At 40.9% G+C, this 27871-nt stretch overlaps 1 protein-coding gene across 1 annotated transcript in view; it reads left to right on the forward strand.

The window, feature by feature from the left end:
* The first annotated feature begins 230 nt into the window (after positions 1-230).
* Positions 231-27871, forward strand: part of LOC142312027 (uncharacterized) — a 71371-nt gene continuing 43730 nt past the window's right edge. Inside the window, 5 exon segments of the mRNA XM_075350900.1 lie at positions 231-372; positions 500-679; positions 762-885; positions 969-1066; positions 2685-2775. Coding sequence (XP_075207015.1) covers positions 295-372; positions 500-679; positions 762-885; positions 969-1066; positions 2685-2775 — 571 coding nt within the window. The 5' untranslated portion in view covers positions 231-294.

Consider the following 27871-nt stretch of genomic DNA (forward strand, 5'->3'; position numbering starts at 1 on the left):
TGTCACTATCAGGAGATATTAATGCTCTATCATTATCTGTTACTGACGGCCCCGGTTCTATATTCTGTGATAAATCTCTGTGTGTGACTATAGTTGGATTGTGTGTTATACCGGGGGCAGGACGGGGCCAGGACTGGATGTAGTGATCATGTGAAGCCGGTAACAGCTCCGGAGATTTCTTACATGGGATCTTTCTGATGTTACATCGTCATCTTCTCCCCATTCAGGTCCCTACAATATCGGATCCTCTCAGATCTTCTATATAAGAGAATTCTCCTGATTGACCCATCAAGGATGGATAAGGACAGGGACAAGATGGCGGAGAGGATATTACACCTCACCCTAGAGATCCTCTTCCGGCTTACTGGAGAGGTGAGAGATTCTGATGACGTCACATTACACCATTCTTATCTATGGGAATAACAGATGGACAGAACTGGAGAGGTGAGGACTCTGGAAATGTCTGTAGTGAGGTTTATTAATGTCTCTCTATAACCAGGATTACACAGTAGTGAAGAAGACCTCTAGTGAGCGCTGTCAGGACCCTGTGTCTGAGGGATGGGGAAGACCCCTGAGCCCGATCACGGGGCCTCCACTTCACCCCCCGATACATGAGGACATCAATGACCAGAAGATCCTAGAACTCACCTACAAGATGATTGAGCTGCTGACTGGAGAGGTGACACTGCTGGGAATGCTGGGGCATTATACAGTAATGCTATGAAGGGATCGGGGCATGACTGTATCATTGTATGTGTCAGGTTCCTATAAGGTGTCAGGATATCGCTGTGTATTTCTCCATGGAGGAGTGGGAGTATTTAGAAGGACACAAAGATCTGTACAAGGACGTCATGATGGAGGTTCCCCAGCCCCTCACATCACCAGGTAATAGACAGGACTAAATACACACAGCCTATAATTATCTGTATGTAAAGAATGAATTCAGTCCCTGTATGTGTTTCCTCCAGTTCTATCCAGTGAGAGGACAACACCAGAGAGATGTCCCCGTCCTCTTCTTCCACACGACTGTAAACAAGAAAATCCCGATGTTCCTCAGGATGATCAGGTAGATGGAGAGAAGGTGTCATAAAAGCTCTCGTATGATGTGTAGATGGCTGTGAAGGTTAAAGATGGGTGAACCTTTCAAGGCTTGAGTCGTCGATCCCAACTGAAGAAATGCCGAACTGAACTCTGAATTTTTTCGAACCACATTGGATTCATTGGGAGGCCAAATGTAAGGCAGAGAAAACAAATTTAGGGGGGTCGAAAAGCTTCAAAAAAAGGAGCTCTACTGTTTTAGCAAAGCCATTAGCTTTTTAGACTATTGACAAAACACATATAGCGTTGGATGAGAGACAGGTGTAGGGCTGGTGCTCCCATACCTCTGCCAGTACAGACAAGACACAACTTGGAGACCCATCTTGGAGTCTTGATATTTAAAAACATTACAGGCAGACAGCAGGACACTGGCATCACTTTCCCCCCCCTTCCCTATTTCCCATAGTGTGTTTACACAGAAGGGAGGTATGGTCCATGCAATACACAGGATGTGGCCTGACATTTCCATTTTAAAAAGTGAGCACAGAGCGACCATGCCTTTTACAGCAGTGAATCCAGGCGGGAATAGTGCTCTAGAAATTTCTGTACAACCAGGTTGACCCATCCAATGCGCATGTGATGTCACCCAGGCGTAGTCCTGCCACCAGGTTTTCACCGTTATTGCACATGTTCTTCCCTGGCTCCAGGTTCAATGAAGACAGCCATTGAAACGGGGCCTATATAGTGGTCCACAACTATGCGGCTGTCACTGCGTTCTCCTATGCATATTAATTAAGCACTGCATTTTCATTTAAAAACTATGCACGAGTGACAGGAGTAGGCCTCTTGCTCCCAGAACCTTGACAGTTTAGACAAGACACAACTTGGAGACCCATATTGGAGTCTCGACATTTAAAAACATTGCAGGCAGCATGATTTCCCCCCCCCTTCCCATTTCTCCATAGTGTGTTTCACCATATAATGATAGTACTTTGCCTCATGGTCCTGTAATTACAGTATATTCTGCAGCTCCACAAGTGAAGCTTTATGTCACACAGCAATTCTCTCCAGGAGGTGCCATGATCTTCCACTTCTTTATATCAGGAACATGACATTACTTTTTCTTGCCTCCTCGGCCTTCACAGTCCTCAGATCTTAGTCCTATAGAGCATCTCTGTGACGAGGTAGAATGGGATGTTCAGTGACTGTCAGCTCCTCGGCCTACTTTTCAGTAAATGTAAGAAGCTTTCCTGTCCCCATGGGCCTGTAATCCTGCAGAACTATTTCATCACCTGGAATCTTTCATCTGATAAATTGCTGAACTCCTAAATGCCAAAGGAAATCCAACGCTCCTAGATGGTGTCTGTAATAATGTGGCCATTCAGTGTATGGTTTATACTTGGTGGAGATGACAGGATAAAGCTGATCATAGACATTAGATGTTGTCTGGATCTTCTCACAATTTTCTGGTTATGGAGACTGCTGGTTACAATTAGGAGGTGACAGGTTGGGTTATACAGGAGACCTGCAGCTCTGTGATATCTACTGCTGTCAGTTTTGGTCGTCATCTTCATTTATGATCTTTTCTTCTGAATCATTTGACGCGACTTCTCCATCTGTCTGTGACTTTACAATATTTGTTTCAGGGTGAAGATCTGACCCATATTAATACTACAGAGACATATGTGAGGGGTGATGAGCGGAGTAAAGAGGAGATTCCTACAGATAACCGCACAGGTGAGTAGTGACCACTAAATGCAGAGAAGTCACAGATTTTACTCCATCACTGGCTTCTATAATAACTTTATATGATTTATCAGAATGTGATCACATGGAATTTTTTTTGTGGACTTTACCCTTAAAAATGTAGGTGTCGCTTCATTAAGACTTGCACTGTGGACGCCGGTCTTAATGAAGGGGTGTGTGAGGTAAGATGAGCCAAATTCATTAAGAGGAAATTGCCAGTATATTAATTCTTCACGTCTTCTCTATGGCGTGTTCTTGCCAGAAATGCTGCTGCATTCAAGGCCTGGAGTAACATTTCTGCAGTAACTTTCACCACCAGAGTAGAGGAACTTATGACCTATTCTCTGGAGGGGCGACACCACGCCCTGTCCATGCTCTGCCCACTTTGGTGGATCTGGACAGGACTGATGTAAAAACCTCAAGTTTCAAGATTTTGTGACTCCTCAAATTGTTTTACTCCAGAAAACAGAAAACTGCCATAAACCCTTTTAATCAATTGTGTATTTGAGGGAAACGTCCAGGTATGGAATAGCTCAGGGGAAGGTTATTCTGTATCTTATGTGTCTCCTGGATCTGCTGGAGGCTTCTGTGTGAATTTTGGTAAAATGCCTTTCAGACGTCGTCCTGCTGTAGACAATGAGTTTGATAAGGCTGGATGTAGACGGCCATGTAAATAATCATGACAGTTATGTTTGCAGAATGTGGACCTGTTTGGCTTCTTGTGCAGCTCTAGATTTGCGCTGTTGATGGTGCAGGAGCCGCCATCTATTGTATGAAATATCTTGGTACATTAATTAGTCTAGCATAAAGCAGAGATTAGCGAAGCTGAGATAATTTACTTGTCACGATTTGATCATCTTGTTTGATTTGCACAAATTGCCAATATTACTTTTCAGATAATTGCATGTTTGCAGCCGAGGGATAGAAATAATGATTATTACGGTATATATTTCACCAACATATACTGCAGCACTATTCAAATAAGATAAAACATTAGAGTAACACATAGTTCAACATATACTGTGAGGGGCAGGGTAGTACATAGAAATTATGAGGTCCCATAGCAGAAAACCAAATTGGGTTCAACCACAAAAAATATTTAGTGGGGTATAGGAAATCCAGGTAGGCCAGGGTTTAATCCTAGCACTATGGTCCTTGATTAGGTGCACCTGCATAGCTATGACTAGAATTAGACATTGCGTCACTTGTCGGTCAGTTGGGGGGGAGTTGAGCAAAGTGGAGTGTGCTGAGACTGGAGAAAGGAAGTCTGCTCTGCAAGAAGAGGTGTGCTGAAACTGTGTGCTTGATAATCACGTTTAATACAAGTGTGATCTACTGACTCTGGAGGAAAATGTTGAGGCTTTCCTGAATGTCTTTAAGAGGGTGACAGAACAATAGACAGAGGACCTAGCTCTATAGCTTATTGGGGAACCACAGAAAACATACTACAACCTTGCCCTGCAAGCTGAAGGTGGAGATTATGGCTGTTAGGGCGCAATTTATGCACCTCTGGTGCTACCAAAGTGCAAAAATGGCTGCAGCCTGAGACTTGCTTTCCAGCACAGTTGGTGAAACGAGTGGTAGTAGACCAATTTATTCACTCACTATCTAAATCGATACAAAGCTAGTTTGCCCACAGAAATCTCCAGAATGCAGAGAACCTCGTGGAAAGATGCTTGGCTGTGGAAAACTGCTTGAACAATGAGAGGAGCCTGAGGTCACCTTTCTGGAATATCCAAAAAAATGGGTCCACGTTTGAGGTGCTCACAAAGACCCACAACGGGTCAAAGCTGGCTTCAAAGGGTATCTCTCATACCATTGTCTGTTGGAGGTGTCGTGACCCCGGGTCATTTATCGGCTCTTTGTCTGCTGGGATCAGAACTGATGAACTATTCTATGGGTTGATGAGTCTCATTTTTTTGCACATTCCGTGTGCAGTGCTATACCGTACCTAGGTGAGGGACCTCAGCTATGCCAGGTGACTGTGGACGGCGTCAAAGTGATGCGACTCCTGCACTCAGAGAGTTTGGCAACCCTGGTATTGGCAACATTTCTGCATTTGCTAGTTCCTGGGGTGGGGGTAAGATGGATCCATGGAGGTGTCAAGAACTATCTCTTGGCCCAGGCTACCATATATTGCACAAACTGTGGTTCTGTGTCCTACGAAACAGGAGTGGTCAAGGGCATGTGGCATGCTATTGTTATCGGTCGGGATTTTCTTTTGTTCTGGGACTGCTGAGTTAACTCTGTAGCACCTAGTAGCCCGGTTTGCCGTCAAAATTTGGTTATGGAAAAATTTACTAATAATCAGCGAGTACAGAGGGCACCCGGAAAAATTTAGTAAAATCTGGGATCTATGGAACTCCTCTCCCAGCACACTCACGGAAACTTGAGAGAAAGGTTAATGTAGCTAATGATTCTTTTTGAAATTTGAAGGTGTGACATTTTCCAGCGGCAAATAGTGATAGTATGGTTATACTTTAATTTTGTATGTTCTGTTATTTCCATAATCTTTAGTTATGGTTTTCAGACCAATTCTGCATAAGCTGCCTGCATGTCTATCACAGAGATACGTCAATTGTTCCAATGTCAAAGTATATAGACGACTACTTTGCACCAGATAGGGTTCATATTAGCTTTTATACTTGATCGGTACTTTATAATTTGTTTATTGCTATGTACAATACGTGGTGTACCATGTCTGACTTGACTATTTTTGTTAATAAAACAAAGTTAAATAAAAGCAAGAGACTCTTTAACCACTTTGTAAGCTTCTAACCATCTCCTCCCCACAAGCTTCGATGTAATCCATGATGATCCCACGACGTCCACTGATTGTCATGTAACCTATGGAGCCTCATTCAGAGAATGAAGCTTCGTAGTTCACTCTGTCATTTCTCACAATTGGTGACTTCAGTGACTCAGTAACATCACCTCTCATGAGCATAAGGCTATGTGCGCACGTTGCGTACTGGCCCTGCAGAAATTTCTGCAGCGATTTGAACAGCACACGTGCGCTTCAAATCGCTGCAGAAACAAAAGCCGATTTCATGCTCTCTGCATGTAGCCCCTCCCAGCCCCTGCCATAGACAGAGCGGGGACTGCATGCAGAGCGCACAAAAGAAGTGACATGTCACTTCTTAGAACGCGCGCTTCGGGCAGCAGCCGAAGCGCTGCACTGTAATCCGCCACATGCGCACGGCTCCTGCACAATCTCCATAGATTGTGCAGAGGACGCATGCAGTTACGCTGCGGTGCAGATCGTAGCGTAACTGCATGCAATTACCGAACGTGCGCACATAGCCTAAGACATTCTGGTTCTCGCGCTGCCCTCCTCGATACCCGGCGAGGGCGGTGAAGTTATGTAAGGTTACTGACATCATCACCACTGTCACAGGGTCATGCAGTGGGCAGCGCGAGACCTGAAATGTCTCACGAGTGGTGACGTTACTGGGAGTAATCGATGAAGCTTCATTCTCTGACTGTGGCTTCATAGTTTGTATGACAGAATCTGTGGATATCGTAGGATCACCATGAATTATATCGGAGCTGCGGGATTTTTAGGGAAGCTAATAAAGTGATGAACGAGGGACTGTCTTTTGTCTTTAAATATTTATTTTTATGTGTTTCAGGTTTCTATTTTTTTAGTACATCGGATTCAGTGGATTACTTCAAAATCTTCGTGGCTTTTTTTTTAATTTTTTTTGTTTTTAAATAAGTTGGTGAATGAGAGAGTCAGGGTGTGGTGTGTGTGTGTGTTGTGGTGTTTTTTTTGTTGTGTTTTTTTTTTTCTTCTTTATACTTGACAGATTAGTTATTTCGCTGTCTTATGGACATTATTAACCACTGGGCTTGATGCTAACTGACAGTACACAGCTGACATCAATCCAAAAAAATATTACCCCGATTGCAATCAGCAAGACCTGGGGTAAAGCACCCGAATTGGCACAGCTAATGCATGCATCACTTCTGGTTGTAGTTGCATGCTGTACTCTTAAATATATTTTTCTTCAAATACGCCATAAGACGCATGAAAAATGGACTACAAAATGTGTAAAAAATAAATGTAGTTTATATCTGATAAAAATTATTGCTAAATTATAAAGTTGCAAGTCAGTTACAGAAAAGGAAAAAAAATATACTTCATTAGCTTACGTAAAAGAGTTCAATTAGTCTTTCTTGAGTTCCTGAGAGAGCAACCATATCTTGCTTCGTCTTGGGTGAATGCAGGATCAAAGGAACAGGCATGACATGCTTCTTAGAGGCTGGATGGATGGATGGATCAGCTTCGACATGTGTGGATTGACTCTCGGAGCAGGAGTGAGACCACCCCCTCCCACTGTGTGTTTATAGGACAACTGTCCAAACCATATAGGGTATTTCAGCTGAACACAGTTACACATCACGTAATCACTAGAAGCTTCCAGATGGAAGGATATATATATATATATCATGTCAGCATTTACCTAGATTCGATACAGATATTCAATACAGATACCTTTTATCTTAATTTAAGTACTGTTATCAATAAGCTATGCCCTTCCAATATAGACAAAACTGTGAAAACATATAATATGTTCTATTATAAAATGTTTGATAACTAGATGTATTAAGTTTAATGTTTTAACAATTCCCCCTTGAGGCGGGTGAATTATTATTATTATTAATGAAACCCCGAAAATTAATTAATACATCATTAAAATAACAGATCTTTTTCCCTTATTTGGCGATAATGGATTAATATCAATAATAATGATGAATAATACTCAATCTGCATTATTCATGTTGTATGTTCAACAATATAATAATGTGGATTTATGTTATAGTAGGGCGTGACTGATAATCATATAAAATATATAATTATACTTTCCTAAACTTAAAAGATGCAAAACTAATCCGGTCACCATATGATGTCCTCTGGGTTGATTTCTTCTTATCTCCGATGTAATCCGGCATAAACACAGTCTCTTAAAAATAAATCCTTTGATAAAAAAATGAATGGTTACCAATTTGATACAGTCCCATATTGTTTATCATTGTTAGGTCCATAAACTTTATTCTTTATTGCAAAATCCATAGCCAATGTTGATAAACCACAGTTCATAAGTGTAGAAGAATAGCATAAGTCTTTGATGTCTGTGCAGTGTAATTTACATTAGTCACCTTTATCCTCCGCGCTGCCTGTTGTCAAATCCTGGAACAGATGTTAAGACGTTCTTGGTCAGCACGACAGGGGTTAACTTTAATACGTTATTGCTCTCCTTAGTAACTGTAGTGAGGTCTTAATGCACAGACCATGTGTCAGGGTTGTAACATTGTCCATGCTGGCACCATAAGATCACTGTCTTTCTGAGGTCCCGCAGTGGTAAGTATTTTGTATGTACCACAGTCTTATTTGAGACGTTACCTTTTGGACGTTGAGTTTCAGCCTTTTAAACCTTTTTGTAGAATCCTTTTTAACTTTAGAAAAATTAATAAAAGTCTTTTATCTTCTGTAATCTTGATTGAAGACTTCATTCCTTAATCTAGATACCAAATATGGCAATAACTACCACTAATAAATGTCACAGCGTATCATAACTCTAATACTATAATACCATGTCATTATTATTATTGTAGAAGTATTAATATAATTGATAAAAATAATACTACATAATGGTATAGACCAGGGGTGGGGAACCTTTTTTCTGTCGGGGGCCATTTGGAAATTTCTACCAACCTTCGGGGGCCGCATAAAATTATCAATGTTTAAATGACCCTGCTATATTGGGTGAAGCAATTAATTAACTGGGGGCATGGGGCTGGGGGCACAGACGCCACACGCGGTTCTGGGGGCACAGACGCCACACGCGGTTCTGGGGGCACAGACGCCACACGCGGTTCTGGGGGCACAGACGCCACACGCGGTTCTGGGGGCACAGACGCCACACGCGGTTCTGGGGGCACAGACGCCACACGCGGTTCTGGGGGCACAGACGCCACACGCGGTTCTGGGGGCACAGACGCCACACGCGGTTCTGGGGGCACAGACGCCACACGCGGTTCTGGGGGCACAGACGCCACACGCGGTTCTGGGGGCACAGACGCCACACGCGGGGCTGGGGGCACAGACGCCACACGCGGGGCTGGGGGCACAGACGCCACACGCGGGGCTGGGGGCACGGGCCGCACACAGGACTGGGGGCACGGGCCGCACACAGGACTGGGGGCACGGGCCGCACACAGGACTGGGGGCACGGGCCGCACACAGGACATTGGGGGGCACACTGCGCTGAGAGTTTCATGCAACTCTGGGGGAGAAGGTTTACAGAACTGGGGTGGGGAGGCACAAAGCATTGGGCAGGGCACATAGCAGCATTGCATTCACATCACCGGAGTGCAGGAGCCGCACACACAGCATCAGAAAGAGAAGGCAGGCACTGATCTTCGGAGGGCAGGGGGCGGACACACAACGCTGGAAGCTGTGAGGCTGCTGTGGACCCGCCCATAATTGGCACTGGCCGACAGGAGAACACATTGCAGCACAAACAGCAATGTGTGGATTTAAAGGGCCGGCGGCAGCAAGACCGCAGTGACAGCACGAGCACTGCCTCCCCCGGGAATCTGCCCGGGGGCCACATAAAAGGTCATGGCGGGCCGCATGCGGCCCGCGGGCCGGAGGTTCCCCACCCCTGGTATAGACAATAGTATTTCATGTAATAACCTTTTTTGTCATTGGTGTAATTACCTTTCCAAACCCATAGGTGGCAATTTGTTGAATGTAACCAAAATGTAATATACAATATGAAATAATATAATGTGTACCTATAACATGTACCATATTATAAATATGAAAGGCAACAATGTGGCTTATTTAGTTAGATCATTTGTAAAATCATAAACCAAAGCAAATAACCTTTTAGAAAAGACTGGATGATTCCATCAAAACACAATAATACCCATTATAAATTATTATTGATTTAAAAAATATAATATATATTATTTGTAAATATAGGAAGGTAAACCTAGATGTACCTCGATCTTCCATCTTTATTACTCTACTTTACCGTATTTTTCGCTTTATAAGACGCACCTGATTATAAGACGCACCCCCAAATTTGGTGAAGGAATAGAGAATTTTTTAATAAATGGGGTCCATCTTATAATACCAGTGTCCGTCTAACAAATAATATAGGGTATATGTCCCTCATAGCCCCCTCATCCTAAAATTAGCCCCCTTAATCTGGATATGGCCACCTTATATTGAACACGTCCCCCAGTGATGCCACATTTCCCCTATGGCTGGCACACATCCTCTATGGCTGGCACACAGGCCCACTGTGGCTGGCACACAGGCCCACTGTGGCTGGCACACAGGCCCACTGTGTCAGGCACACAGGCCCACTGTGTCAGGCACACAGGCCCACTGTGTCAGGCACACAGGCCCACTGTGGCTGGCAGACAGGCCCACTGTGGCTGGCAGACAGGCCCACTGTGGCTGGCAGACAGGCCCTCTGTGTCAGGCAGACAGGCCCTCTGTGTCAGGCAGACAGGCCCACTGTGGCTGGCAGACAGGCCCACTGTGGCTGGCAGACAGGCCCACTGTGGCTGGCAGACAGGCCCACTGTGGCTGGCAGACAGGCCCACTGTGGCTGGCAGACAGGCCCACTGTGGCTGGCAGACAGGCCCACTGTGGCTGGCAGACATCACCCTCTGTTACATATCGCCCCCATGTTGCTGCTTTTAGTAAAATAAACTCTTTCCTTACCTTCTGCAGCACTGTCTTGTCTTGTGTCTCCCTCCTCGGGGTTGAGCTCCTCCTGTCTCCTGCACTTCCTACTTCCTGGTTCTAGTGCAGGTCATGTGATCGGGACAGCAGAGAGATATCTCTGCGTGCCTAATCACAGCAGCAGGAGGGAGACCGGGCAGACCCTGGAGGAGGTGAGTAAAGAGTTTATTATTTTACTATGGGCAGCAGCACGGGAGGCTATAGCTAACACAGGGGGAGGGGGGATCCTGTGCGATCAAAGGTAAGCACAGGCAGATATAATATGTGCAGCTCCCCCAGCCCATCAGTGCGATGCAGTTTCAGCACCACGCTTCTGATGGACAGCGGCTGTGCATATTATATGAGCGGGAGCAGGAGATCAAACGCTGCCAGCACCGCTCCAGAGCTGCCCGCACCTCCACTGGACTCTGTGTGTGTGTGTGTGTGTGTGTGTGTGTGTGTGTGTGTGTGTGTGTGTGTGTGTGTACAAAAGTGCATCTTATAAAGCGAAAAATACGGTAGTTTATTTGATTTGTCTAATATTTATTAAATAACCCACTATATAAGAAACTATGTAACTATAACCAATATTCGTCCTTATTGTGTTAACATACTAATAAAAGAATAATGTATTACTAGGAAGTAAATAATTGAATATATTGATGTATGAAGTGTTCTTTTCTTCCAAAAATTGGAACTTTCTCTCTTAATATGATTCATATTTAATAAAGTAATATTCTTATTTTAGATATTATTTAACTAAATATTGAAGTGTTTTCTCAATTGAGATATTAAAAATTTGAAGGAAAAATAAAAAAATTGTAGAATTTAAATTTTGATTAAAAATTTGAATATTGAATAAAAATAATCAATATAAAAAATAAGAATAAAAGAAAAAATGAAAATCAGAATAAAAATAAAATTGAAATAAAAATAAGGCCTTCTATGTATATAACACTTATGTCTTTAATAACACACAACCTTAGTATTACCAGTATCTTATAGGATTTCCATACCTATCATATCAGTAACCTATAAAAATAATTAAGTCATGTAACTTTGTAGATAATACTCTTCTCTTAGTATATAAATGCATTATGATATACTTCAAATATATATATTTTTTTATTCCCACTTCTTCCTTTGTACTTGAAATATTAATTATTAAAGTATTCTGTAGACACATATATTAATCAAATATAAATATGTAATTAAAACCCAACCTTTTCCTTTCAATATCATGAAATATGATGTTATAAAAATTAATATGTCAAGATTAAATTAAATTAAAATTTTATGTTGTATATCTTCAAGACCATATTATAAATATTACTTCCATATTTGAAAAGAAAAATGATTACCAATCTGTGTATCAGTAAAAGAAGTAAGTAACACAAACCTGTATAAAAATCAAAACGTTAAAACCTTATTCTAGAATATAATTCTTCAGAATAAACCTTTAATAAGGATCCTAACATATCTATACTAAAGAAATATGTCTATGAATAAGATATATTCTGTATAAAGTCCTTCATTATTTATACTTATGTACTATAACTTATTTACTCTAAATAATATACATACATATTATAACCTTGAAGTAAAAAAAAAAATGTTTCCCCTTTTTTTTCTTTGGAAGCTTCAAAGACCTTGAGCAAGTAATTGACGTCGGCAGCTGCTCAGACAGTCAATCATTCATAGACACATCTATGCACACAAGACTGTCATGGTTCTTTAACATATACATCCACGTAGAAACATTGACAGACACATATCCGTGTTTTTCCAATTTTTCTATGCGCATTTCAAAAAACAATATGATACTAATTTGAAGTACTTCTTGAAAAATACGAATTCCAATGTATTACATACTCATGAGTAACAGGTACCATTAATAGTCACATACTGTACATTTGACCATAGAACAGACAGACATTTATTATTAGCTCAGTAATTCAAGTGTCACATGCTCTAGTTACGTGCAAGGAACACCATTCCAATACAGCAAACAGTTTAAGTACTCCATTCCAAAACTCAGATTACATTTCTAATAGCACCAAGGAAAACATATATATATACATATTACTGAAAGAAACGTTAAAAACAACTGATCTTCCTCTTGATGATTGCTACCTGAGAAAAATAATTATTATTATGCATGCTTTAACGATTAACCTTACACAACTATAAGATATATGTTACCTGATTGAGGATAAGAACAAATTTCTAAATAAAAAGTTAATACTTCATCAATCTGCTTTACTGATAAATTCTGAGGGAAATAAAAGAATAAAATTATCATATTTATGATAAAAATGAAACACTTAAAATAAGTTATACTTTTTCGTATTATTAAATTTTAAATATTATTATTCATATACAGAGTTCAAATTATTAATTTATAAAATTTAACTATCATAACTAAATGTAAATATGACTTTGATTTGATCTTACTATCACTACCCTTATATATATATATATATATATATATATATATATATATATATATATATATATATACACATGAATCTATAGAAGGTATGTATTACATGGATACACCGTATATGAATAATAATAAATATTAAACAATAAAATTAATTTACCCAGAAATCCCCTTTATTTAGCTGAAAACCAAACCTAAATTTTTCTTCAAAGATTCAATCTATTATATTCATTTTCAACTTGTAGGAATCTCTGAAGTTATTTTGTAACTAAATTTTTTTCCTTAAATGAGAAAGAATGTCTCTCTCTGAAAGACCACCCAGCTGTCGCTGGCTGTCAAATTCTCTGGGCGACATTTTTTATTTCACTAGTGACCATGGGAGAGAATCTGCACAAGACACCTGTTTCTGTCTTTCAAAGCTTTTACTCATCATTTGTCTGGGATCATCAATATCTGATCCTGTGACCAATCCCTTCACTGGAGACAAGGGAAACAAAGGTTTTTCCTGTGGAAAAAGATTTTTAGATGATAATAATTGTGATGGATTGTATGATTTGTAATTTATATGCAATTTCCTGCGAATTTCATACATTTTGTCACAGAAATATCTGGATCTGGGAGACACTGTTGATTTTCCACAGAATCTCTCCTTTTTTTGTGTTGGTTTATCGGAATTAATTAATTTCTGTTTTGATTGACTTTGGTGATTTCTAACAAAATCGATAAATGTCGTACATTCGAATAGGGACTTTTTCTTTAATGCCACCGTACAGGCTGCATTATCAAGGAAATTAAATTTCTTGACGAATAAATGTATCATTCCATTCAGTCTGACATTTTGGAATGCCCGCCCTATATAAACGTTCAAAAACGGACATAAATGAGAACCTACTTTCATTCTGTTCAATTTGTAATTCCTTCCACATCTCATAATCTGGATTCGCTTCATTCCTTGCACAGAAAATGAGATTTTTTCAACCTTATGATATCATTATCATTTGAACAATCAAATGTCTCATTGTCAGAAGAATTTTTTTAATACCAACTGTCTGAAAAAATGTTGGGGTACCCACATACGAAATAACTGATTCTTCTCACTATTGGTTAAATTTAACTTTTCAACGGAACTTTCAAATATCTCTGAATTTTTGCAAACATGTATTTTAGGATTATATGCGGGAATTAATTTGCATAAGTCCAATAGATTCTTTCTAAGTTTAATCCCTAACTTAGTCTGTTCTATTTTTAAAAACTGATCGTCGCCATTTTCTCTCTGCACGTGTCCTTTTCTGACAACTTTCTGCACGTCTTCTACTCTGGCTCCTCCCCCTTCTGGCTTCTCTACATCATTTCCTGCTTCTTTTCCAGTGTCCTGAAAGTCACCTTGAATAGACTGCACATATCTGCCGCCATCTTCAAGATTCTGATTAGCAAAATTAAAATTACAGTCAAAATCTGACTTTTCATTTGCAACATTACAGCCAGAATTCACAATATCACTTACTGACATTTCAGGTTGTAAGCAATCTTTGGATCTCTCCATCACTGACTTATGGAATTCCTGAACTAAATGCAATAAATTTCTAAACTTCTCTTTTTCTTTGTTAAAAAATACCTTAGAATTTACTTGTGAATTTGCTAGTTCACACTCGGCATACAAGTCTAACCATAAATTCGCTAAACTAGACTTCTCAAAATGCTTACTTTGTTCAGAAAAAGAATTTAAATTCATTGTCTTACCTTGACTTATAATCAGCACTTGTAGCACTTCTTATGGACTGACTTATCCTTTCTCCTCCAGAGACACGTCAAAAGATTATCGTCTGTGGCTTAGCAAAGTTTAAAGTTAAAAAACATTCATGCAACTTGACTTATACGTATTTCCTAGGTTCTGCGTGATTTTTATAAATTGTCAATTCCTGATACTTTGCAAAAGATATTTATTACTGCTTTCCCCTGTGTGCAAAGTAAAGGAACAACAAAAAAATTAAAAAAACACGAATGGCTGGCTCTCCAAATGTTAAAAATACACTCTTAAATATATTTTTCTTCAAATACACGATAAGACGCATAAAAAATGGACTACAAAATGTGTAAAAAATAAATGTAGTTTATATCTGATAAAAATGATTGCTAAATTATAAAATTGCAAGTCAGTTACAGAAAAGGAAAAAAAATATCATAGTATCATACTATCATAGTTTTTAAGGTTGAAGGGAGACTCTAAGTCCATCTAGTTCAACCCGTAGCCTAACATGTTCATCCAGAGGAAGGCATAAAAAACCCAATGTGGCAAACAAGTTCCAATGGGGAAAAAATTTCCTTCCTGACTCCACATCCGGCAATCAGACTAGTTCCCTGGATCAATACCCTGTCATAAAATCTAATATACATAACTGGTAATATTAAATTTTTCAAGAAAGGCGTCCAGGCTCTGCTTAAATGTTAGTAGTGAATCACTCATTACATCATGCGGCAGAGAGTTCCATAGTCTCACTGCTCGTACAGTAAAGAATCCTCGTCTGTGATTATGATTAAACCTTCTTTCCTCAAGACGTAGCGGATGCCCCCGTGTTCCAGTCGCAGGCCTAGGTGTAAAAAGATCTTTGGAAAGGTCTCTGTACTGTCCCCTCATATATTTATACATTGTGATTAGATCCCCCCTAAGCCTTCGTTTTTCCAAACTAAATAACCCCAAGTTTAATAACCTGTCTTGGTATTGCAGCCCACCCATTCCTCTAATAATCTTGGTCACTCTTCTCTGCACCTTCTCCAGTTCAGCTATGTCCTTCTTATATATCGGTGACCAGAATTGTACACAGTATTCTAAGTGCGGTCGCACTAGTGACTTGTACAGAGGTAGAACTATATTTTTTTTCATGAACACTTATACCTCTTTTAATACATCCCATTATTTTATTAGCCCTGGCAGCAGTTGCCTGACACTGTCCACTAAAGTGAAGTTTACCATCCACCCATACACCCAAGTCTTTTTCTGTGTCTGTTTTACCCAGTGTTCTACAATTAAGTACATAATCATAAATGTTATTTCCTCTACCCAAGTGCATGACCTTACATTTATCTACATTAAACTTCAATTGCCACTTCTCAGCCCAATCCTCCAATTTACATAAATCTCCCTGTAATATAAAATTATCCTCCTCTGTATTGATTACCCAGCAAAGTTTAGTATCATCTGCAAATATTGAAATTCTACTCCGCATGCCCCCAACAAGGTCATTTATAAATATGTTGAAAAGAAGCGGGCCCAATACTGACCCCTGTGGTACCCCACTATGAACTGAGACCCAGTCCGAGTACGTACTATTAATAACCACCCTTTGTTTCCTATCACTGAGCCAGTTTTTAACCCAGTTACACATATTTTCCCCTATCCCCATTATTCTCATTTTATGTACCAACCTTTTGTGTGGCACCGTATCAAAAGCTTTTGAAAAGTCCATATACACAACATCCACTGCATTTACCTGGTCCAGGCTTGAACTTACCTCTTCATAGAAGCTGATCAAATTAGTTTGACAGGATCGATACCTCATAAACCCATGTTGATACTCTGTCGTAAGGTTATTTTTCTTGAGATACTCCAGTATAGCATCTCTCAAGAAACCCTCAAGGATTTTACCAACCGTAGAGGTTAAACTTACCGGCCTATAATTTCCGGGCTCAGTTTTTGTCCCCTTTTTGAATATTGGCACCACATTTGCTATGCGCCAGTCCTGCGGTACCGACCCTGTTATTAAAGAATCTGAGAAGATTAAAAATAATGGTCTATCTATCACAGAACTCAATTCCTGTAGTACTCTGGGGTATATGCCATCCGGGCCCGGAGATTTGTCAACCTTAGTGATTTCGAGGCGGCGGCGTACTTCCTGCTGGGTTAAGCAGGTAATATTCAAGGGTGAATTTATGGTATCACTGGTCATGCCATCTGCCATGGCATTTTCTTGTATAAAAACCGTAGAAAAAAAGTCATTCAGCAGGTTGGCTTTACCCTCATCCCCTTCCAACATTTCACCAAGACTATTTTTAAGGGGGCCAACACTATCGCTTTTCAGTTTTTTACTGTTTATGTAGTTAAAGAATATTTTAGGATTATTTTTACTTTCTCTCGCAATGAGTCTCTCTATCTCAAACTTAGCTAATTTAATTTGCTTTTTAGATATTTTATTTAATTTTCTATAATTATATAATGCCTCATCACTACCTACCCTCTTTAATTCTTTTAAGGCTTTCTGTTTTTCTTTTATTGCTTCCCTTACAGCTCTATTTAGCCATAGGGGTTTCCTCCTATTTCTAGCATGTTTGTTCCCATAGGGTATATTTTCTGCACAAGCCCTATTCAGGATGCTCATAAAAGTCTCCCATTTGCTTTGTGTACTTTTATTACTTAGTACATCATCCCAGTTTATTGCACTAAGATCATCTCTCAACCGTTTAAAATTTGCTTTCCTGAAGTTTAGTGTCCTTGTAGCCCCTCTACTAGACATCTTACTAAAAACCGAAAGACTCAAATTACCCATAAAACAATTTTATTACATATATGCCACAAACAAGGTACACACGTTAAAAAATTGATGAGAAGAAAGGTGAGAATCAATACATTCTACTCCTCACCCTTCCTGTCATACAGGGGTCGGCGTCCTAAAGTTTACTGACGCCCCTGTTCCTCGTCGGCTTGAGCCCTAAGCAATCCCTCCACTCACACTAAAAGAACACCGTGTGCCCTAATTCAAAAGTGGGTAAGGTGAAACACCCAAGAACCCGTATAGACAGTATGTGATATCCTAATTCAGTCAAAGTACTCTGTCAATGGATGTCATCAATCTGTATATAGGGGAAGCTCTGGCTCAGTCGACTATTTGTCAAGAGGAATAAACAAAGGATCATAAAACTCTTGTTGCATTTGTCCAGGATGTACCCTACGCGTTTCGCCCTTTAAGTCAAGTAGGGCTCATCAGGGGTATGGCAGCATAGATCCTTGACATTTTTAGCACAGCTACAGCCTAGAACAAAAACAAAATTAAAATAAGATAGAACACTGTTACCAACTCACAAGGTCCATAGTCACCTAGAAGAAAACATGGACAAAAAGCACAATCAATACTGACCAGTAGTAGTGGATCAATACCAAAGGAATTTCCACAGTTAGTGAAGAAACCTCCTCCAGGAATACGACCAGAATGGAATATCTAATGATGCAAACAATACAGACAATATATATATCTATAAATACACAGAGGCAGGTCCACAGGATATATCCAGCCAGGCATGTTTAAATAGATGTATCTACCTGTTTAAAGTCGGACCAAGGTATATATATATCCCTTACTGTATCTGAAGGCAATCCAAAAGTCCAGGCACAGTCATATGTGCAGCCTGCAAAGAATGTTCAACACGAGACATATAACATAGTTCCATGTCTATTCAAAGGGGGGCAAAGATAATATACCTCCAAACCCAGTACCTGGTCCAAATCAGGGTGGAAATATTCACACCTAAGGATATATCCCGCAATGCAGGTTCACAAGCATGTGTGATGATACTTTTGTCCGTAGGACAAATATCCCTTAAAGACAAAGCACATATATATCCACATGTATGTATGGTATAAGGGACACCAAAGAAGAATCCGGACTGAAGGCACAAACAGTACTGACCAGTAACAATGGATCAATGCCAAAGAATTTTCACAGTTAGTGACGAAACCTCCTCCAAAAAATATATCAAGGTGGACGTCTTCACATCTGAGGACACATCCCGCAATGCAGGCTCACTTGCATATATAATGATGCTTATGTCCATAGGAAAAACATCCCTTTAAACAAATACAAATATATCCACTTGTATGTATGGTATAATAATGAAAAAATACCACCACCCTATCTCAAAGGCCATCAGTACAGAAAAAGAATAACCTTATGCCCCATCAAAGGTGCCACACATACCTCAGGAAAATCCTGATCCTGGAAGGAGCACAACACCTCCGCAATACCTAGAGGGAGAGGTATAACCTGGCTCAGATCTCCCACATTAAGCATTAACAGTATAAGATTCAACACACCAGAATAGCAAGTTGAAAAACTTTTTCTTGCAAATACCTGGTCAGTTGGTATCACCTGGGTAACGGTATGTATCCAGTGCGGGTGTCAGCTTAAATCCTAGCTGCCCCGGTCGGCTTTTAAATGTCCTGTTTCGCGCCAAAAATGCAGCCATTCAACGACCCCCCCCCCCAAACGTCACTTCCGGGGAGCGCAACCAAAAAAGGATTCACCCGGATATACGGCTGATAGGTATGGTACCACATAGCTAAACGTTCCTAGTCATTGCGCATGCGCAAATCGCGCATGCGCATAACCTCAAACATAACTCAAGGCGGTCCTATTTCGCACCACCGCGGCAGCTATTCAGCTACTCCCCCGACGTCATTTCCGGGGAGCGCAATCACAAAAGCATTTCACCCGGACACATGGCTAATAGGAATAGTACCGCATAGCCGAACGTTCCTAGTCACTGCGCATGCGCAAGTCGCGCATGCGCATAACCATAAACGTAACCCAAAGCGATAACACAGAACGGGGGCTAAAATCAGTTGCGCGTTACAAAGAGAGGCTAGGTGGATTTTTTGGCTGGAGTCCGTGCATCCGAGTGGCTTGAATGAACACATTAGCTATACTTGCTTCATTTAATTTGATAAAAGTAATTCCTACCATATCTTAATATACTTGGCCTGTAGTAGGCCTGGATTGAAATTACTGTCCACCAAATTTGTTGACAAGTGGACATTATTACTGATGGTGACAAAATGTGACATAATCAGGTTGCCAGTGGTAAACTGGGACTATTTTTAATTGTTGCTTTTAGGTGTAGAACACTGTTGTTTTCTTTTTTGGTCTATGATTGTGTGATATGGACATGGCTTATTGAGCTATAATCTTCTGGAATGCCTTATAAAATTCTGTGACTATACTATCATTATATTTGACTGAGATTGTATATCTGGTCAATATGATATATTTTTTTTCGCGCACTTATACCTGGTTTATATACTTCTCTCCTATTGGTGGGATCGCATGCCCCCTGAAGATTGGTAATAAGTTGGATGGTGCCTTAACTTAGCATTTAGCATCTTTGCAGTGGTTTCTAGCACACGCGTAGAATGTGTTGACTGCGCACGCGCAACTGATTTTAGCCCCCGTTCTGTGTTATCGCTTTGGGTTACGTTTATGGTTATGCGCATGCGCGACTTGCGCATGCGCAGTGACTAGGAACGTTCGGCTATGCGGTACTATTCCTATTAGCCATGTGTCCGGGTGAAATGCTTTTGTGATTGCGCTCCCCGGAAATGACGTCGGGGGAGTAGCTGAATAGCTGCCGCGGTGGTGCGAAATAGGACCGCCTTGAGTTATGTTTGAGGTTATGCGCATGCGCGATTTGCGCATGCGCAATGACTAGGAACGTTTAGCTATGTGGTACCATACCTATCAGCCGTATATCCGGGTGAATCCTTTTTTGGTTGCGCTCCCCGGAAGTGACGTTTGGGGGGGGGTCGTTGAATGGCTGCATTTTTGGCGCGAAACAGGACATTTAAAAGCCGACCGGGGCAGCTAGGATTTAAGCTGACACCCGCACTGGATACATACCGTTACCCAGGTGATACCAACTGACCAGGTATTTGCAAGAAAAAGTTTTTCAACTTGCTATTCTGGTGTGTTGAATCTTATACTGTTAATGCTTAATGTGGGAGATCTGAGCCAGGTTATACCTCTCCCTCTAGGTATTGCGGAGGTGTTGTGCTCCTTCCAGGATCAGGATTTTCCTGAGGTATGTGTGGCACCTTTGATGGGGCATAAGGTTATTCTTTTTCTGTACTGATGGCCTTTGAGATAGGGTGGTGGTATTTTTTCATTATTATACCATACATACAAGTGGATATATTTGTATTTGTTTAAAGGGATGTTTTTCCTATGGACATAAGCATCATTATATATGCAAGTGAGCCTGCATTGCGGGATGTGTCCTCAGATGTGAAGACGTCCACCTTGATATATTTTTTGGAGGAGGTTTCGTCACTAACTGTGAAAATTCTTTGGCATTGATCCATTGTTACTGGTCAGTACTGTTTGTGCCTTCAGTCCGGATTCTTCTTTGGTGTCCCTTATACCATACATACATGTGGATATATATGTGCTTTGTCTTTAAGGGATATTTGTCCTACGGACAAAAGTATCATCACACATGCTTGTGAACCTGCATTGCGGGATATATCCTTAGGTGTGAATATTTCCACCCTGATTTGGACCAGGTACTGGGTTTGGAGGTATATTATCTTTGCCCCCCTTTGAATAGACATGGAACTATGTTATATGTCTCGTGTTGAACATTCTTTGCAGGCTGCACATATGACTGTGCCTGGACTTTTGGATTGCCTTCAGATACAGTAAGGGATATATATATACCTTGGTCCGATTTTAAACAGGTAGATACATCTATTTAAACATGCCTGGCTGGATATATCCTGTGGACCTGCCTCTGTGTATTTATAGATATATATATTGTCTGTATTGTTTGCATCATTAGATATTCCATTCTGGTCGTATTCCTGGAGGAGGTTTCTTCACTAACTGTGGAAATTCCTTTGGTATTGATCCACTACTACTGGTCAGTATTGATTGTGCTTTTTGTCCATGTTTTCTTCTAGGTGACTATGGACCTTGTGAGTTGGTAACAGTGTTCTATCTTATTTTAATTTTGTTTTTGTTCTAGGCTGTAGCTGTGCTAAAAATGTCAAGGATCTATGCTGCCATACCCCTGATGAGCCCTACTTGACTTAAAGGGCGAAACGCGTAGGGTACATCCTGGACAAATGCAACAAGAGTTTTATGATCCTTTGTTTATTCCTCTTGACAAATAGTCGACTGAGCCAGAGCTTCCCCTATATACAGATTGATGACATCCATTGACAGAGTACTTTGACTGAATTAGGATATCACATACTGTCTATACGGGTTCTTGGGTGTTTCACCTTACCCACTTTTGAATTAGGGCACATGGTGTTCTTTTAGTGTGAGTGGAGGGATTGCTTAGGGCTCAAGCCGACGAGGAACAGGGGCGTCAGTAAACTTTAGGACGCCGACCCCTGTATGACAGGAAGGGTGAGGAGTAGAATGTATTGATTCTCACCTTTCTTCTCATCAATTTTTTAACGTGTGTACCTTGTTTGTGGCATATATGTAATAAAATTGTTTTATGGGTAATTTGAGTCTTTCGGTTTTTGGTTTAATATAATTACCTTGATATCGAATTCGGTGTTTGGTTAAAGTCTTCTGGTATGGCTGGATTTTTATCGGGGCCTATTAATGATCAGTCTTGGCTTGACGATGCACGTGAAGCCTTCTCCGAACTATCCACAGATGAGTGTAGTAATCATCAACCCTCTCTTAAAACCAGATTTGAACAACTGTATGTAGCCTACAAAAACAATATTAAGTCCTGGTGGGAGGTTCAATCCTTAGAGAATTATATTAAGCAGAGGGTAGTCCCCAGGGGTCTACGTATACAGATCACCCCGGCCAGTAGGTGTAGATCACCTGAACTCCTAAAGAAGTGGGAAGAGGAATCTATTGCCTCCTCAGTCCGATTTATGACCATACTTCGGGACGAGGAAAAGGTTACTCTAGAAAAAACGTCAGGGAAGCTACAGGAACTAATTGATGAGACATTGAAGTCGAAAAACGAGACTGATTTCAAAACAAGGGAGTTATCACTCAAGACCGCTGTGGAAAAATTTAGAACCACAATTAAGGATAGAAAGCATAAAAGGTTCATAAGAGACCTAGCGGACTTTCGTGATAAGCAGGCGTATGCGTTCCTGAATAAGGCACCTGTTGATATATCATCCACTGACGGTGAGACCTCTGATACAGAGGGGAGGAGCAACAACTTTCCTAAACAGAGAGAATACTATAAGAAAAAATGGAGGGGTCAGGGCAACTGGAGAAGGGGGAGGTACCAAGGATATCAAAATCAAGGGTACAGAACCCATGTGGAGACAGATACCCCAAAATCCGCAGCATCATCATCATCCGCCTCATCTACCTCTTCCTCTTTTTTAGAACAAACGAATATGAATACATACAATCTGAGAAGTGGGGGAGAGCATCGAGTAAAAGAGAGAACAACAACATAATAGATCATGACATGCAAATTATCAATTTATCTAAATACCAGCTATCTGAGATTGAGGAGAAGGTATTAAGAACTGGCCTGTCTTTTGTCCCTACGACAAAGTTTGATGCCTTTAGTTGGGTTAAAGACGTGAATTTATTTGTTAGGAAGTTAAAATGGAGGAAGTATTTTTCTATATCTGACAAGAGGAGATGTTCTGAACTTGGGGTCACACCTGATATGTTGGAAGATCTGGACATATTAGTGGAGCTGGAAAATGAGGGGACTAGGACTCAAGGTGAGGGTCCTTTCACGGACTTGAGAAATAAAAGTAAAAAATCCCCCCCTATTGGAGATTATGCGGCCATTGATATTTTCTGTAAAATGGTGACGGACAAGATTAGGAATATCCATCCTAAGAGAAATGCTTCCTTACCAAACCTGACTGAACTTGAGAGAAAAGCTTTACAGTCCCTTGAATCTAATAAATCGGTGATAATTAAACCCTCCGACAAAGGAGGAAACGTGGTACTTATGGACCACGATACATACACAGGAATGTGTGAGGTCCTGATAAAGGATAGATCTAGTTATGAATATTTAAGGGACAACCCAACCGGTGTCTATCAAAAACAACTGAAAGAAATTTTGTCTAGGGCCAAGGACAACAAAATTATATCCTCAACCGAATTTGAATTCCTCTATCCCAGATTCCCAAAGATTGCAACGTTCTATGCTCTACCTAAAGTCCACAAGGGGACGAACCCGATTAAGGGGAGACCAATTGTGTCGGGTATCGACTCCCTTACCCAGAATTGTAGCACATATGTGGACCGCGTCCTTAGATCTTTTGTTACCTCATTACCTTCGTATATTAGGGATACCCTGGATCTGTTAACCAAACTGGAAGGGATTACACTTGATGATGATATGATTCTTACGTCTATTGACGTTGAATCTTTATACACTAGTATTCCACACTCCGCCGGATTATCTGCAGTAGAGTATTTCCTGAAAACACGAGGGAACCAGTTTGAGGCCCATAATAAGTTCATATTGGAGCTTTTGGAATTTATTCTCACTAGGAACATCTTTCTTTTTGGATCCAAATTCTACCACCAGCTCAGGGGCACAGCAATGGGGAGCCCTTGTGCCCCCACGTATGCCAACTTGCTCCTGGGCTGGTGGGAGAATACGATAGTATTTGGTGATGAGGTGACTGAGTGGTCCCCCCGGATAGTTTTCTGGGGGAGATACATCGACGATGTATTTATTATCTGGTCTGGAAGTGCTCAGTCTTTTGAAGACTTTGTAAGACGACTTAATATTAACAATCTGGGGTTGAAATTTACATGTGAAGTTGGTATTGACAGAATATCCTTTTTGGACATCTTTATCAAAAAGGGGGCAGATGGCCTGCTGGATACCACACTTTTTAGGAAGCCAAGCGCCACCAATAGTTTTTTGAGATGGGAAAGCCATCATCCCTTGAGTTTAAGAAAAGGGATCCCAAAGGGACAATTTTTGCGTGTACGCAGAAACTGTTCGAATGAGGAGGAATTTAATAGACAAGCATTACAACTCGGTAAGCGGTTCTCTGATCGGGGATACCCGAAAAAAACTATTGATGTAGCTTTCTCCCAAGCAGCCCGGATCGATAGACATAGTCTATTAAATGTGACCAAAAAGAAGGAGGCAGAAAATAAGACTCGCCTCATTGCAACATATGACGATCAGCACTCTCAAGTAATGAGGATCCTAAGGAATCACTGGGGTATCCTCAGACAAGATAAAGAACTAGAAGATACTATTCATTCTTTTCCTTCGGTTACATTTAGAAGGGGCTGTAACATCCGGGACCGTTTGGTTAAAAGCCACTATGTTCCTCCAGACATGGGTGGGACTAGTTGGCTGACACAAAGGGAGCATGGTACTTTTAAGTGCCGCTCCTGCAAATTTTGCAACTATATTGATCCATCTAAAGAGTTTAAAAGTGTGTCAACTGGCAGGGTGTATAGGAATCGTACCTTTGCGAACTGCCGTACCCAGGGGGTCGTATACCTCTTCACCTGCAGCTGCCCGAAAAATTATGTGGGCAAAACAAAACGACAACTGCGAGTTAGAATAGGAGAGCACCTGGGGGATATTCGTAACAAAAGGGATACGCCAATAGCTAGGCACATGAATGAGGAGCATGGTGGCAGATATGATGATGTGAGGTTTAAATCTATTGAATCTGTCCCAGAACCGGAGAGGAAAGGGGACTGGGACAAGATTTTGTTACAAAGAGAGGCTAGGTGGATTTTTTGGCTGGAGTCCGTGCATCCGAGTGGCTTGAATGAACACATTAGCTATACTTGCTTCATTTAATTTGATAAAAGTAATTCCTACCATATCTTAATATACTTGGCCTGTAGTAGGCCTGGATTGAAATTACTGTCCACCAAATTTGTTGACAAGTGGACATTATTACTGATGGTGACAAAATGTGACATAATCAGGTTGCCAGTGGTAAACTGGGACTATTTTTAATTGTTGCTTTTAGGTGTAGAACACTGTTGTTTTCTTTTTTGGTCTATGATTGTGTGATATGGACATGGCTTATTGAGCTATAATCTTCTGGAATGCCTTATAAAATTCTGTGACTATACTATCATTATATTTGACTGAGATTGTATATCTGGTCAATATGATATATTTTTTTTCGCGCACTTATACCTGGTTTATATACTTCTCTCCTATTGGTGGGATCGCATGCCCCCTGAAGATTGGTAATAAGTTGGATGGTGCCTTAACTTAGCATTTAGCATCTTTGCAGTGGTTTCTAGCACACGCGTAGAATGTGTTGACTGCGCACGCGCAACTGATTTTAGCCCCCGTTCTGTGTTATCGCTTTGGGTTACGTTTATGGTTATGCGCATGCGCGACTTGCGCATGCGCAGTGACTAGGAACGTTCGGCTATGCGGTACTATTCCTATTAGCCATGTGTCCGGGTGAAATGCTTTTGTGATTGCGCTCCCCGGAAATGACGTCGGGGTAGTAGCTGAATAGCTGCCGCGGTGGTGCGAAATAGGACCGCCTTGAGTTATGTTTGAGGTTATGCGCATGCGCGATTTGCGCATGCGCAATGACTAGGAACGTTTAGCTATGTGGTACCATACCTATCAGCCGTATATCCGGGTGAATCCTTTTTTGGTTGCGCTCCCCGGAAGTGACGTTTGGGGGGGGGGTCGTTGAATGGCTGCATTTTTGGCGCGAAACAGGACATTTAAAAGCCGACCGGGGCAGCTAGGATTTAAGCTGACACCCGCACTGGATACATACCGTTACCCAGGTGATACCAACTGACCAGGTATTTGCAAGAAAAAGTTTTTCAACTTGCTATTCTGGTGTGTTGAATCTTATACTGTTAATGCTTAATGTGGGAGATCTGAGCCAGGTTATACCTCTCCCTCTAGGTATTGCGGAGGTGTTGTGCTCCTTCCAGGATCAGGATTTTCCTGAGGTATGTGTGGCACCTTTGATGGGGCATAAGGTTATTCTTTTTCTGTACTGATGGCCTTTGAGATAGGGTGGTGGTATTTTTTCATTATTATACCATACATACAAGTGGATATATTTGTATTTGTTTAAAGGGATGTTTTTCCTATGGACATAAGCATCATTATATATGCAAGTGAGCCTGCATTGCGGGATGTGTCCTCAGATGTGAAGACGTCCACCTTGATATATTTTTTGGAGGAGGTTTCGTCACTAACTGTGAAAATTCTTTGGCATTGATCCATTGTTACTGGTCAGTACTGTTTGTGCCTTCAGTCCGGATTCTTCTTTGGTGTCCCTTATACCATACATACATGTGGATATATATGTGCTTTGTCTTTAAGGGATATTTGTCCTACGGACAAAAGTATCATCACACATGCTTGTGAACCTGCATTGCGGGATATATCCTTAGGTGTGAATATTTCCACCCTGATTTGGACCAGGTACTGGGTTTGGAGGTATATTATCTTTGCCCCCCTTTGAATAGACATGGAACTATGTTATATGTCTCGTGTTGAACATTCTTTGCAGGCTGCACATATGACTGTGCCTGGACTTTTGGATTGCCTTCAGATACAGTAAGGGATATATATATACCTTGGTCCGACTTTAAACAGGTAGATACATCTATTTAAACATGCCTGGCTGGATATATCCTGTGGACCTGCCTCTGTGTATTTATAGATATATATATTGTCTGTATTGTTTGCATCATTAGATATTCCATTCTGGTCGTATTCCTGGAGGAGGTTTCTTCACTAACTGTGGAAATTCCTTTGGTATTGATCCACTACTACTGGTCAGTATTGATTGTGCTTTTTGTCCATGTTTTCTTCTAGGTGACTATGGACCTTGTGAGTTGGTAACAGTGTTCTATCTTATTTTAATTTTGTTTTTGTTCTAGGCTGTAGCTGTGCTAAAAATGTCAAGGATCTATGCTGCCATACCCCTGATGAGCCCTACTTGACTTAAAGGGCGAAACGCGTAGGGTACATCCTGGACAAATGCAACAAGAGTTTTATGATCCTTTGTTTATTCCTCTTGACAAATAGTCGACTGAGCCAGAGCTTCCCCTATATACAGATTGATGACATCCATTGACAGAGTACTTTGACTGAATTAGGATATCACATACTGTCTATACGGGTTCTTGGGTGTTTCACCTTAC

The sequence above is a fragment of the Anomaloglossus baeobatrachus genome, chromosome 5 (genome assembly GCF_048569485.1).
Source record: "Anomaloglossus baeobatrachus isolate aAnoBae1 chromosome 5, aAnoBae1.hap1, whole genome shotgun sequence".
NCBI lineage: Eukaryota > Metazoa > Chordata > Amphibia > Anura > Aromobatidae > Anomaloglossus > Anomaloglossus baeobatrachus.